Source organism: Bos indicus, chromosome 20 (assembly GCF_029378745.1).
Source record: "Bos indicus isolate NIAB-ARS_2022 breed Sahiwal x Tharparkar chromosome 20, NIAB-ARS_B.indTharparkar_mat_pri_1.0, whole genome shotgun sequence".
Classification (NCBI taxonomy): Eukaryota; Metazoa; Chordata; class Mammalia; order Artiodactyla; family Bovidae; genus Bos; species Bos indicus.
In genome coordinates, this window is record NC_091779.1 from 37025896 (window position 1) to 37040255 (window position 14360).

At 39.8% G+C, this 14360-nt stretch overlaps 1 protein-coding gene across 11 annotated transcripts in view; it reads left to right on the forward strand.

Annotated features, from left to right (window-relative positions):
* The window catches only part of CPLANE1 (ciliogenesis and planar polarity effector complex subunit 1), a 109840-nt gene that overhangs the window by 66207 nt on the left and 29273 nt on the right, over positions 1 to 14360 (forward strand). For 10 of the 11 annotated variants that reach the window (XR_011562446.1, XM_070774745.1, XM_019983044.2 and 7 more), the window contains 5 exons: positions 435 to 544; positions 875 to 1070; positions 1290 to 1439; positions 3947 to 4200; positions 9255 to 9342. Coding sequence is in view for 9 of the 11 variants with exons in the window: in XM_070774745.1 (XP_070630846.1) it covers positions 435 to 544; positions 875 to 1070; positions 1290 to 1439; positions 3947 to 4200; positions 9255 to 9342 (798 nt within the window). In the remaining 2 variants the exon portion in view is untranslated. The remainder of the gene's footprint in view (positions 1 to 434; positions 545 to 874; positions 1071 to 1289; positions 1440 to 3946; positions 4201 to 9254; positions 9343 to 14360) is intronic. The other variant, XR_011562447.1, reaches the window with a different exon arrangement.

Below are 14360 nucleotides of genomic sequence, written 5' to 3' on the forward strand. Positions count from 1 at the left end.
GAGGTGAATTATGTCTCAATAAAGCTGTTTAACCAAATGAACAAACAACAAGAAGCAGTGTTGAAAGAAAAAAATTTGCTATGATTAATTTCCTAAAATCTGGTTTTATTGAAATGTTAAACAAAAATGACAATATATCTGAAATGGAAAAAGGAAATTATAGCATTTTCTTGGTAAGACTTAGATATTTCCTTATTCTTATGAATCATTCATATGAGAAAAACTGTAGTCAGTCTGCATTCAATTATGAATTAGTCTAGATTAAATATAATCTTGCCACTAGAGTAGAATAGAATTTTCTTTATTTATACAAAGAAACTTCTACTTAGATTTTCAACAAATACTTTTAATGTTGTTTGTTGCTAACTTGTTCTTACAAAGTTAATGATGTAGAACTAATTACAGGAATTTTTTTTTGCTATCTTGATTTTTAGAACATGAAACTTTGAATGTTCCTCAACTTTTGGCTCCAGATATATGTCTAAATCTCAGACTTCCCACTGAAATATCAGAGAAACCTCTGTCACCTTCAGCATCTGATATGGTACTAAATTTGAAAGTTTTAATAATACCTGTGTGCTAAAATTTATCATGGTCATCTGCATTATTCAGTTGTATAGATGAAATAAGACCAAAAAGTCTCACCTACGTAGATTTGTTGGAAAGGTCAAAATTTAGTTTAAGATTTAAATGTTATGCCTCCAGATATTGTAAACTAAGACTATAACATAATTCTTGCAGTTTTCCCTAAGTTAGGCTCATGTAAGGTCTTACTGCCTTGAGAATTAAACCTTTTTTTGGGTAAGGGTAGGGTGGAATGGCCATGTAAATAAAAGGAATGTAACCCTCTTTGATTTTATATGTTTTGGCTCAGGTTGGACACACTTACATAAATGTGATTGACATTGAAGCTGATGATCTACAGGAATTACCTGTCAAGGAGGAGCCTTCAGATAATATCAAGCCACCCAGTGATTGTCTAGAAGTCCCGTCTTCTGCAGAATTACATTACATGGCAGCTTCAGTTACTAATGCTATTCCCCCGGCTCTTGACAATCTGAAGAGTAAAGGTAATAATTTGTCCTACTTTTAAAATAAATTTAAAACATTTTTGAAAACTTCTTTAATATAGCATTGTTATCCCAACTCTTGTCTCTTAGTTCTCCTCCTCCAAATCCACTATAGCTTTAGATGTTTATATTCACATTTAGAAATGTCCTGTTAATCTTTTCAATACCTTGTTTATAAGTTTAGAATCAGTCTTTGTATGCTTTTCATGTTCTTGGTAGAATCTGCCTATTCTGCTGTGGATTTATTTTTCAAACCTGCGAAAGTGTCTCCCTCCTGTCTGGGTGGAAGCAGCTGGAGAGCGGGCAGTACAGAAGTGAAGGAGCCTCATGTCATCTCACCTCTACCATCAGACGTACGGCAGGACACAGGTGAATTTCCTACCCTGAGACTGAAATATAATCATTACTTATATTTGTTTAGTCATTCACATTTTTTAGGGTTTTTTGTTGAATAATTTGATCTTCACAAAATCTCTATGGAGGCAAGTAGGACAGGCATCGTAAGCCTCAGCTGACCATCTCTTCATACACTGAGCACCACGTTAGGGGCAACGTGTAGGGACCAGAGAAGAGAGTGCCACCCGGCTGTCTGCTGTGGGCCCACATGGGGGGGAAGGAAAGCAGGGAAGTGGAGAGATGACCGTAGCACCTGACGGCATGGTGCGTGCCATCGTGGTGAAAAGGATGAGATTGTTGGGGCATACAGCATCTAATCCATCTCTGGGAAGGACTGAGGCTGTGTAGGGGAGAGGCACCTAAATGGCATCTTAACAGTAGGACTGAGCAAGAGAAAGCTGCAGAGAATAGATCACACAGATAGAATAGATCCTCTGATGACTCAGATGCCAAGTCTGAGAAAATTAAAGTTCAGTGTGCTTGGTGTTCTTCTGTTTTAAAGAAATAGCAAGAGAAGAGCTAGATAGGAAGGCCTAGGAAAGACAATGGCATTGTCTTTCATTCGAAGACATTTGAACTTTTAAGGTGAAGGCATTAGAGAAATGCTGAAGGATTTCAGGTGGAAAAGGAACAATATGTTTTATGTTTTAAAACATAAACAAGATTTATGTTTTAAAAGATCTCTCTGGGGCCTTTGTAGAATTTGGGTTAGAGAGGAATGAAGTATTTAGAGATTGGGATTTCCCTGGTGGCTCAGATGGTAAAGTGTCTGCCTACAATGTGGGAGACCCAGCTTCAATCCCTGGTTTGGGAAGATCTCCTGGAGAAGGAAATGGCACCCCACTCCAGTACTCTTGCCTGGAAAATCCCATGGACGGTGGAACCTGGTAGGCTACAGTCCATGGGGTCACAAAGAGTCGGACACGATTTAGCGACTTCACTTTCACTTTCTTTCATACTGTTTGGTGTCCTTGGGTTGTGAAAGCTTTGGCTAAGCTGTGGTGGTAGGAATGAGGAGATGATTGGCAGGGGGGATCATTAGTATTTTGGTGTCATGTTGGAACTGAAGGAAAGACAATCTTGAATGCATTTCAGGCAGCTGGCATGGGAAACTGGGTGAATGATAGTGCTGTTCCCTGAGCTAGGGAATCAGGAGGAACAGGGTAGAAGGGCAAAAGCTGTGAGTTTGGTTTGATCTGCCTTTGGGACAACCTGAATAAGATGACATCACTTTGCCAAATAAGAGACTTCACTTTGCCAACAAAGGTCCAGATAGTCAGAGCTATGGTTTTTCCAATAGTTGTGTATGAATGTGAGAGAGGAACCATAACAAAGGCTGAGAGCTGAAGAATTCATTCTTTTGAACTGTGGTGCTGGAGAAGACTCTTGAGAGTCCTTGGACTGCAAGGAGATCACACCAGTCAATCCTAAAGGAAATCAACCCTGAATATTCATTGGAAGGACTGATGCTGAAGCTGAAGCTTCAATACTTTGGCCACCTGATGCGAAGAGCTGACTGACTCATTGGAAAAGACCTTGATGCTGGGAAAGACTGAAGGCAGGAGAGGGGAACGACAGAGGATGAGATGATTAGATAGCATCACTAACTCAATGGACATGGATTTGAGCAAACTTTGGGATATAGTGGAGAACAGAGGAGCCTGGCGTGCTGCAGTCCATGGGCTCGCAAAGGGTCGGACGTGACTTAGTGACTGATAAACAGAGTAAGAGCAGAATAAGATGTTCAGGACACAGATAGATTTAAGAACTGGAGCTCAAAGAGTTGTTTGGATGTGAGAGTCAGCAGTGCGCCCGAGACCTCACCCAGAGAGGGTGGGTGGAGTGAGAAGAGCCGTGATCTGAGACTGGTGCCCTGGAAATACTGAAGGGTGAAAGGAGTGTGGGTTGCAGAGAAACAGTCCAAGATGATGACTAAGAAGGGAGCATGAGATAGGGAGGAGAAGACCCAGAGGCCAGAAGTGTTTCAAATTAGGGACAAGAATCAGCTGAGTTCAAAAGTACAGAGAGTCATTGACTTTGATATATATTGGTCTTGAGAGGCTTAATGTTTGCCTGAGATCCCACATAGAGGCAGTAATGGCCTACATTGGACCTAGCTTTTACTGTGTGATGTTGGTTTTCAGGTAGAGTTTTAAAAAGTCATAAAGACTTTAAAGTTGCTTTTTGGTGAAATGTATTTTTGTAGCAGAAAGTAAAAGTAACATTAACATTCAGATTTCATTGTAATGGTGCTTTGGGGTAATGGTAACACTGTTATATATCCTATCTCACAACAAAGACTAATCTCAGAAGTCAAGAAGCTGAGGATATTTCTAAGTATATTAAATTAAAACTGATTTGAAAGAAGGGAATGTTATGTTGACTTAAAGTGAGGTCTTTGAGAAATTAAATCGTCAGCATCTATTACAATTTTTTTCTTAACTGTAGTCAGTTCTGATATTACCTTTAATAATATTTAGATACTCCGAAGCCAGATTTTCACTTCAAGGAACCGAGCTCAAAGTCAGATGCTACAGAAGACTATCTTCTGTGGGAGGTGCTACAGGAAGTCCCCACCGCTCGTCCTGTGCCAAGCCCTGCAGCTCGCCGGCTGGAGCATCTCACCGCAAAGCTTCAGAAAATTGATGAACAGCTCTTAGCAATACAGAACCTCGCTGAAAACATAGAGCACAATTACCCCCCACACACAGCGCCAGACCGACACTGTATGAAGGTAGACTGTCTTTACTTGTTAATTTGTTTGTTAACCTACTTACTAGATTTGTAGTGTGATATAATTTTAGACTCTTGATTTTTCAAAGTAATGAGAAATGGGTTCAAAAGCTAAGGTTTCTCAGCCTGCAGCATTGTTGGCATTTGGGCCAGGTAATTCTCTGTTGTGGACATCTACCCCACGCATTGTAGGATTTTAGTAGCGCCCCTAGTCTTGACCTCTAGCTGTCAGTAGCGTTCCCTTTAGCCTCAATAACCAAAAATGTCTCCAGGCACTGACACATGTCCTCTGAGGGGCATTCTCCCCGTGGAGAACCACTTCCACTTAAGCATTAAGCTTTTAAGAACTGAACCCTCAACTTCTACCAGGAAAATAAATACATGAATTACAAAACCAGAATGTGGTTTTAGATAAATCCTGCTCTCAATTGAGTATCATTTTCTTCAGCAAGATTTTTATAACTCTACAGACATTGTTGTCCTTACATTTTGAATTCTCAATTTCTTTCAAATAGTTTATAGAACAGGATTAGTAGTCCTTAGAAGTTTTCTGTATCTTTAAAAAGCTTGCATCATAAAGAGATTAATGTTTATGTATATGGTATATAATGGTAGTTAGACAAATAGAAAAGAAGTCTCTATTACTTATTTTATACAAATATCCTATTTTTTTAGGAAATAAAATTTTTATAAAATAAAGATTAATTAAAAAATAGTAAAAATATTTTGAATGTATTAAAGCCTTATATTGGGAAATGCAAATTACAGAAAATGCAAATTTGCAGAAAAAGAATTCCATCAGTGACATACCTAACAAATATTCCAGGTTACTAGAATGTTGATATTTTAAAAGATGTATTTATTAGGATTATGGCATTTCTTTAATCCAAAGGTTTAGCAATTATTAAAAAGTTAAGATTTAGTATATGTGAAACTACAGGGAAAATAATATATGAAGTAGGATTGCTGCTTTGGTTTTTTAAATTTTATTGCAGTGTAGTTGATTTACAATGTTGTATCAGTTTCAGGATTACTATTAAGTAATGACATTATGGTGTTTAGTTGGTTGTTTTCCTTTTTGTTTTTAATCCAGGTTTAGATTTATTACATCCAAATTAATGTTGAGTGTTGAAATTGTCCCTAGAAGTCCATATTCCAAGGAATCACTTTCAAAATTGCCTTCTCTTCCAGTTTATTAAGCTCCTAGTTTATGTAAAGCCTGGTATGTTACTTCCACCTCAGTCTAGTCTTGATCCTGGCTTGTTCACACTCACCAGATCTGGTGAGTCATTCATTCCTTTAACAAACATTTATCAAGCTTTTACCACATGCTGGGCCCTGTGCTAAGTTCTAGGAATAGGAAAGCAAATAATGCATAGTCCCTACTCTCAAGGAACTTAGAATCTAATAAAAGAAGATAGATGTGTGCACCAAAAATACACGTGAACAGGGTGCTGTCAGGACACACAGGTACACAAGGCCTCTTGTGACTGTGTAAATATGCCAGCCCTGCTTCCCTGGTGGCTCAGAGGATAAAAGCGTCTGCCTACAATGCAGGAGACCTGGGTTCAATCCCTGGGTCGGGAAGATCCCCTGGAGAAGGAAATGGCACCCCACTCCAGTACTCTTGCCTGAAAAATCCCATGGACGGAGAAGCCTGGTAGGCTATAGTCCATGGGGTCGCAAAGAGTCGGACACGACTGAGCAACTTCAGGTTCAGGTTGACCAGGGTGGGGCGGGGAAAGAGACGGGAGGGGCAGGTGGCTTCTCAAGGAGCAGGGCATAGGTCACGCTCTTGTGTGTTTTAAAGGTTCCTCCAAATTCTGATACTGGTCCCCTCTCGGCCCCAGCCTTTCCACACTGGAAAGTAAGAATTTGTCTTTTACTTGGTGGATGGCAGACATCTGATAAATGTTTATTTGATGGCTGTTTTTGTGCTCTCGTTTTTAGATTCAGACAGAAATAAAATCACATTCATATAATAATAATGGAATAGTTATTAATAATTGTCGCCCAAGCTTGGGAGGCAGTTTCAAACAAAGAATTCTGAAATTTGTTGATCAAACTCAATAAGCATATAGTCTTCCGAGGTGACTGCTTTGAAGGAAATAGAACTGATTGAAATGAAAGGTTTGGCATATTAGTTTAAAATGTTCTCATCCTATTTGATGCACACATAAACACGGAGATTTTTTTTTTTTTTTGCTCATTTTAGTTTAAGAAAATGGCCTGTCGGCCTGGAAGAAGCTGAGGGGTACTGTGGACACCCCAACCAGGTGCTTTAAAAATATTTGTTCAAGTCCATGTGCTGGATTTGAGAGTCTCTGCATCTCTCTGGTCCTCATTCCTCATCTTTAAAATGAAAGATTTGATTTCTAAAGATAAATACCCAGAATTGGAATTTCTGGACTGTATGGTAGACCTGTTGTTGTTTTTTGAGGAACTTCCATACTGTTTTCCACAGTGGCTGCATGAGTTTGCTTCCCACCAGTGGTGCTCCAGTGTTCCCTTTTCCCCACACATTTGTTTGTCTTTTTGATAATAGCCAATCTGTCCGGCATATGATAGCTCACTGTGGTTTTGATTTGCATTTCCTAGGTGATTAGTGATGTTGACCATCTTTTCATAAGCCCACTGGCTATTTGTATGTTTTCTTTGGAAAAAATGTCTGTTCATGTCCTGTACCCAATTTTAAATTGTTTTTTTTTTTTTATATTTAGCTGTATGAGTTCTGTTAATATTTTAGATATTACTCCCTCATCAGAGAGAGTATTTGCAAATATTTTCTCCCAGTCTGTAGGTCGCCTTTCTATTTTGTTGTTGGTTTCCTACACTGTGCAAAAACTTTCTGGTTTGTTGTAGTCTCTGTTTATTTTTGCTGTTGTTACACTTGCCTGAGGAGACAGATCCAAAAATATATTGCTGAGACCAGTGTGAGAGAGCCTATTGCCTAAGTTTTCCTCTAGGAGTTTTACAATTTCCAGTTTTACCTTTAAGTCTTTATCAGATGGTTGGATGGCGTCACCAACTCAATGGACATGAGTTTGAGCAGATTCTGAGAAATAGTGAAGAACAGGGAAGGCTGGTGTGCTGCCATCCACGAGGTCGTGAAGAGTCGGACACAACTTCAGTCAGTTCAGTCGTTCAGTCGTGTCCGACTCTTCGAAACCCCATGAATCGCAGCACGCCAGGCCTCCCTGTCCATCACCAACTCCCAGAGTTCACTCAGACTCACATCCATTGAGTCAGTGATGCCATCCAGCCATCTCATCCTCTGTCGTCCCCCTTCTCCTCCTGCCCCCAATCCCTCCCAGCATCAGAGTCTTTTCCAATGAGTCAACTCTTCGCATGAGGTGGCCAAAGTACTGGAGTTTCAGCTTTAGCATCATTCCTTCCAAAGAAATCCCAGGGCTGATCTCCTTCAGAACGGACTGGTTGGATCTCCTTGCAGTCCAAGGGACTCTCAAGAGTCTTCTCCAACACCACAGTTCAAAAGCATCAATTCTTCAGCGCTCAGCCTTCTTCACAGTCCAACTCTCACATCCATACATGACCACAGGAAAAACCATAGCCTTGACTAGACAGACCTTTGTTGGCAAAGCAATGTCTCTGCTTTTGAATATGCTATCTAGGTTGGTCATAACTTTCCTTCCAAGGAGTAAGCGTCTTTTAATTTCATGGCTGCAGTCACCATCTGCAGTGATTTTGGAGCCCCCAAAAATAAAGTCTGACACTGTTTCCACTGTTTCCCCATCTACTTCCCATGAAGTGACGGGACCGGATGCCATGATCTTCATTTTCTGAATGTTGAGCTTTAAGCCAACTTTTTCACTCTCCTCTTTCACCTTCATCAAGAGGCTTTTCAGTTCCTCTTCACTTTCTGCCATAAGGGTGGTGTCATCTGCATATCTGAGGTTATTGATATTTCTCCCGGCAGTCTTGATTCCAGCTTGTGCTTCTTCCAGTCCAGCGTTTCTCATGATGTACCCTGCATATAAGTTAAATAAGCAGGGTGACAATATACAGCCTTGACACAACTTAGTAACTGAAAAACAGCAACAGTTTTTAGTTTATTTTGTGTATGGTGTAAGAAAATGGCCTAGTTTCCTTCTTTAAAATGGAGCTGTCTAGTTTTCCCAACAGGAGAAGGCAATGGCACCCCACTCCAGTATTTTTGCCTGGAAAATCCCATGGATGGAGGGGCCTGGTGGGCTGCAGTCCATGGGGTCGCTAAGAGTCAGACACAACTGAGTGACTTCACTTTCACTTTCCACTTTCATGCATTGGAGGAGGAAATGGCAACCCACTCCAGTGTTCTTGCCTGGAGATCCCATGGATGGAGAAGCCTGGTGGGCTGCCATCTATGGGGTCGCACAGAGTCGGACACGACTGAAGCGACTTAGCAGCAGCAGTTTTCCCAACAATTTTTGCTGAAGAGACTATCTGAAACACAAAACAGAAACAGACTCATTGACACAGAGAACAAACCAGTGGTTGCCAGAAGAGAGGTGGGTGGGAGATGGGTGAAATAGGTGAAGGGGATTAAGAGGTACAAATTACCAATTGTAAAAATAAGTCAGTGATACAATGTATAGCACAGGGAGAATAGTGAATAATGTTGTGTAGCTTTATATGGTGAGTAGTGTATAAAATATTGAATTACTGTAGTATACATCTGAAGCTAATATAACATTGTAAGTCAATTATACTTCAGTTAAAAAATCAGTAAAATAAAGGTGAACTGTGTAAATAAAAGGGAAAGTTTTGTCTTGATGGCAGTTAACATTCCTCCCCATTCTAAAATTTGTGATGCAGTTTTCCTGAGCTTCTTAAAAGGTTAAATTGGTTAAGATACAAAATAAGTAAAAATTTATTCCTCTTTAAAAAAACCTCACCATTTAACTCGTATTGGATTCAATCCTCTTCTTTCATCTTTCATATTTGCATTCTTCCACTGCAAATATGAAAAACCTATGTAAAATTATTTATGGTATTTTGAAATAATCAGACTATAAAATTTGTAACCATTATTTTGTGGTGTATGTTTTTCTATAGGTTGAACCTGTGGGTCCCATTGAACTGTCTTCTGGCCCTGAATCTGAAAAAACATTCCCTTCAAAAACCATTAGCATTTCTGAAGAAGGTTTGTGAGGGGTCCAGGGTGGGACTGAAGCCTTTCTTGGGAAGGATGTGTGTGCGCCAGAAATAGTCTTCTTACGTGAGCTGAAGCCATCGGTCCCCTTATTTTTAGATGAGGATTCATTTTGTGATAACATAATGGGCCCCCACCTCAGGCCAGTTTATTTCCTGAGAAGCTGATGCCGTGACCTCCTCTGGCCTTTGCCCCAGAATGAGGCAGTGTGGGCTGGACTGCGGTTATGTGACTCCGCACCACTGGCTGCGTGGCCACTGAGAGTCACAGATCTTGTGCTGAGGTGGTGTCTGCCTGCGGTCATCAGAGGAGCCGGAGCCTGAAGTTCAGGTTCAGTGGCCTGGCAACGGTGAAGTTATTAAGCTTTGGCATTTCTTATTTTAAGAATGAGAATTTGGGTATTTTTTTAAATGTCTACTATATCTATGATTGTTAGTATCTATATTCTTTCTTTCATTTAGTCTAGTCAGCAGTTTAATGCATTTTGCCAGAAAACGGGGTTTGGTTTATTGATTCTCTTTATTGTTTCTTAATGTTCTTTTTCACAAATTTCTACTTTTTAGCTTTATTATTTCTTCTGCTCTTGGAGGCTTACTTTGTGGGATTTTTCCTAACTTCATACTTTGTTTTTTTCTAATAAATGCATTTGAGGCTGAACGTGTTTATTCAAGGACCCAGATAAGGGTGCTGCTGTTATATCTTTTGGTGGTATTCAATTTATATTAAGGTTTTTTGTTTTTTTTTTAAACTTTACATAATTGTATTAGTTTTGCCAAATATCAAAATGAATCCACCACAGGTATACATGTGTTCCCCATCCTGAACCCTCCTCCCTCCCCATACCATCCCTCTGGGTCGTCCCAGTGCACTAGCCCCAAGCATCCAGTATCGTGCATCGAACCTGGACTGGCATCTCGTTTCATACATGATATTTTACATGTTTCAATGCCATTCTCCCAAATCTTCCCACCCTTTCCCTCTCCCTCTCCCATAGAGTCCATAAGACTGTTCTATACATCAGTGTCTCTTTTGCTGTCTCATACACAGGGTTATTGTTAGCGTCTTTCTAAATTCCATATATATGCGTTATTATACTGTATTGGTGTTTTTCCTTCTGGCTTACTTCACTCTGTATAATAGGCTCCAGTTTCATCCACCTCATTAGAACTGATTCAAATGTTTTCTTTTTAATGGCTGAGTAATACTCCATTGTGTATATGTACCACAGCTTTCTTATCCATTCATCTGCTGATGGACATCTAGGTTGCTTCCATGTCCTGGCTATTATAAACAGTGCTGCGATGAACATTGGGGTACACGTGTCTCTTTCCCTTCTGGTTTCCTCAGTGTGTATGCCCAGCAGTGGGATTGCTGGATCATAAGGCAGTTCTATTTCCAGTTTTTTAAGGAATCTCCACACTGTTCTCCATAGTGGCTGTACTAGTTTGCATTCCCACCAACAGTGAAAGAGGGTTCCCTTTTCTCCACACCCTCTCCAGCATTTATTGCTTGTAGACTTTTGGATTGCAGCCATTCTGACTGGCGTGAAATGGTACCTCATAGTGGTTTTGATTTGCATTTCTCTGATAATGAGTGATGTTGAGCATCTTTTCATGTGTTTGTTAGCCCTCTGTATGTCTTCTTTGGAGAAATGTCTATTTAGTTCTTCGGCCCATTTTTTGATTGGGTCATTTATTTTTCTGGAGTTGAGCTGTAGGAGTTGCTTGTATATTTTTGAGATTAGTTGTTTGTCAGTTGCTTCATTTGCTATTATTTTCTCCCATTCTGAAGGTTGTCTTTTCACCTTGCTAATAGTTTCCTTTGATGTGCAGAAGCTTTTAAGGTTAATTAGGTCCCATTTGTTTATTTTTGCTTTTATTTCCAGTATTCTGGGAGGTGGATCATAGAGGATCCTGCTGTGATGTATGTCAGAGAGTGTTTTGCCTGTGTTCTCCTCTAGGAGTTTTATAGTTTCTGGTCTTATGTTTAGATCTTTAATCCATTTTGAGTTTATTTTTGTGTATGGTGTTATAAAGTGTTCTAGTTTCATTCTTTTACAAGTGGTTGACCAGATTTCCCAGCACCACTTGTTACATATTAAGATTTATTCTTCAGCTCATAAAAAGACTTTTTAGCTTCCAAATATTATGGGGCTTGGGCTATATTTTTGTAATTTATTTCCATTTTCATTGTATTGTGATTAGATGAGTGTATGATAATATCATTCTTCAGTTCAGCTTAGTTGCTCAGTCGTGTCTGACTCTTTGTAACCCCATGGACTGCAGCACACCAGGCTTCCCTGTCCATCACCAACTCCTGGAGCTTGCTCAAACACATGTCCATTGAGTCGGTGGTGCCATCCAGCCATCTTATCCTCTGGCATCCCCTTCTCCTCCTGCTTTCAATCTTTCCCAGCATCAGGGTCTTTTCCAGTGAGTCAGTTCTTCGCATCAGGTGGCCAAAGTATTGAAGCTTCAGCTTCAGCATCAGTCCTTCCAATTTATATCACTTTTAGATATTTGTTAAAATTTCGGTTGAGGCTTAGGATATATAGTCAGTTTTTGTAAATATTCTGTTTATTTGAAAAGAGTGAGCATTTTCTGTTTATGTAGGAGATGTGTGTGTGTGTAGTCACATACACATATATCATAGTCAGACTTCTAAATTACACTGTTCAGAAGGGCGCATTAAAAATTACCTGCAATGATTTGGAATTGTTTATTTCTCTTTGTAATTCTGTTAAATGTTTCTTTATGTACTTGTTTTTTTGTTGTTCAGTCACCAGCTCATGTCTGACTCTTTGCCACCCCATGGACTGCAGCATGCCAGGCATGCCTGTTCTTCTCTATCACGCAGAGTTAGCTCAGACTCGTGTCCATTGAGTTGATTATGCTAACCATCTCATCCTCTGTCGTCACCCCCTTCTCCTCCTGCCCTCAGTCTTTCCTAGTGTCAGGGTCTTTTCTAATGAGTCGGCTCTTCACATCAGGTGGCCAAACTTTCAGACTTCAGCTTCAGCATTAGTCCTTTCAGTGAATATTCAGTTTGATTTCATTTAGGATTGACTGGTTTGATCTCCTTGCTTTCCAAGGGACTCTCAAAGAGTCTTCTCCAGCACCATGATCAAAAGAGTCAATTCTTTGGCACTTAGCCTTCTTATATGCTCCAACTTTCATATCCATACATGACTGCTGGAAAAGCGGTTGCTTTGACTATGCAGACCTTTGTCAGCAAAGTGATATCCCTGCTTTTGAATATGCTGTCTAGCTTTCTCATAGCTTTTCTTCCAAGGAGCAAGCATCTTTTAATTTCATGGCTGCAGTCACCATCTGCAGTAATTTTGGAGCCCCCCAAAATAAAGGCTCTCACTGTTTCCATTGTTTCTCCATCTATTTGCCATGAAGTGTTGGGACCAGTTGCCATTATCTTAGTTTTCTGAATGTTGAGTTTTAAGCCAACTTTTTCACTCTCATCTTTCACTTTCATCAAGAGGCTCTTTAGTTCTTCTTTGCTTTCTGCCATAAGGGTGGTGGTATCTGCATATCTGAGGTTATTGATATTTCTCCCGGCTATTGATTCCAGCTTGTGCTTCATCCAGCCTGACATTTCACATGATGCATTCTGCATATAAGTTAAATAAGCAGGGTGACAATATACAGCCTTGATATACTCCTTTCCCAATTTGGAACCAGTTCTAACTGTTGCTTCTTGACCTGCATACAGGTTTCTCAGGGAGACAGATAAGGTGGTCTGGTATTCCCATCTCTTTAAGAGTTTTCCACAGTTTGTTGTGATCCACAAAGTCAAGGACTTTAGTGTAGTCAATGAAGCAGAAATAGATATTTTCCTGGAAATCCTTTACTTTTTCTATGATCCAGTGAATGTTGGCAACTTGATCTCTGGTTCCTCTGCCTTTTCTAAATCCAGCTTATACATCTGGAAGTTCTCAGTTCACGTACTGTTGAAGCCTAGCATGAAGGATTTTGAGAATTGCCTTGCTAGCACGTGAAATGAGTGCAACTGTTTGGTAGCTGGGACATTCTTTGGGATTGCCTTTCTTTGGGTTTGGAATAAAAACTGACCTTTTTCAGTCCTGTGGCCACTGCTGGCTTTTCCAAATTTGTTGACATATTGAGTGCATCACTTTAACAATATCAGCTTTTAGGATTTGAAATATCTCAGCTGGAATTCCATCACCTCCACTGGTTTTGTTTGTACTAATGCTTCCTAAGGTTCATTTAACTTCACACTACAGGATGTCTGTCTCTAGGTGAGTGACCACAGCCTTGTGGTAATTCAAGTCATTAAGACCTTTTTTGTACAGTTCTTCTATGTATTCTATGCACCTCTTCTTAATCTCTTCTGCTTCTGTTAGGTCCTTAAAACTTCTGTCCTTTATCATGACCATCCTTGCATGAAATGTTCCCTTGGTATCTCCAGTTTTCTTGAAGAGATCTTTAGTTTTTCCCTTTGAGTTGTGTTCTATTATTTCTTTGCATTGTTCACTTAAAAAGGCTTTCTTATCTTTCCTAGCTATTCTTTGGAACTCTGCATTCAATTGGGTATATATTATGTGGTTCAGGCTATGGGTATATCTTATGTAGTTTAGGCTATGTTATAAAATGAATATAGTTAATGATGATTACTTTTCTTGAATTTTATCTGTTTTATCATTAAGTATACAGCCTTGACATACTCCTTTCCCGATTTGGAACCAGTCTGTTGTTTCATGTCTAGTTTTAACTGTAGCTTCTTGACCTGCATACAGATTTCTTAGGAGGCAGGTCAGGTGGTCTGGAATTCCCATCTTTTTTAAGAATTTTCCAGTGTGTTGTGATCCACACAGTCAAAGGCTTTGGCATAGTCAATAAAGTAGAGGTAGATATTTTTCTGGAACTCTGTTTCTTTTTCGATGATCCAGTGGATGTCGGCAATTTGATCTCTGGTTCCTCTGCCTTTTCTAAATCCAGCTTGAACATCTGGAAGTTCACAGTTCACGTACTTTTGAA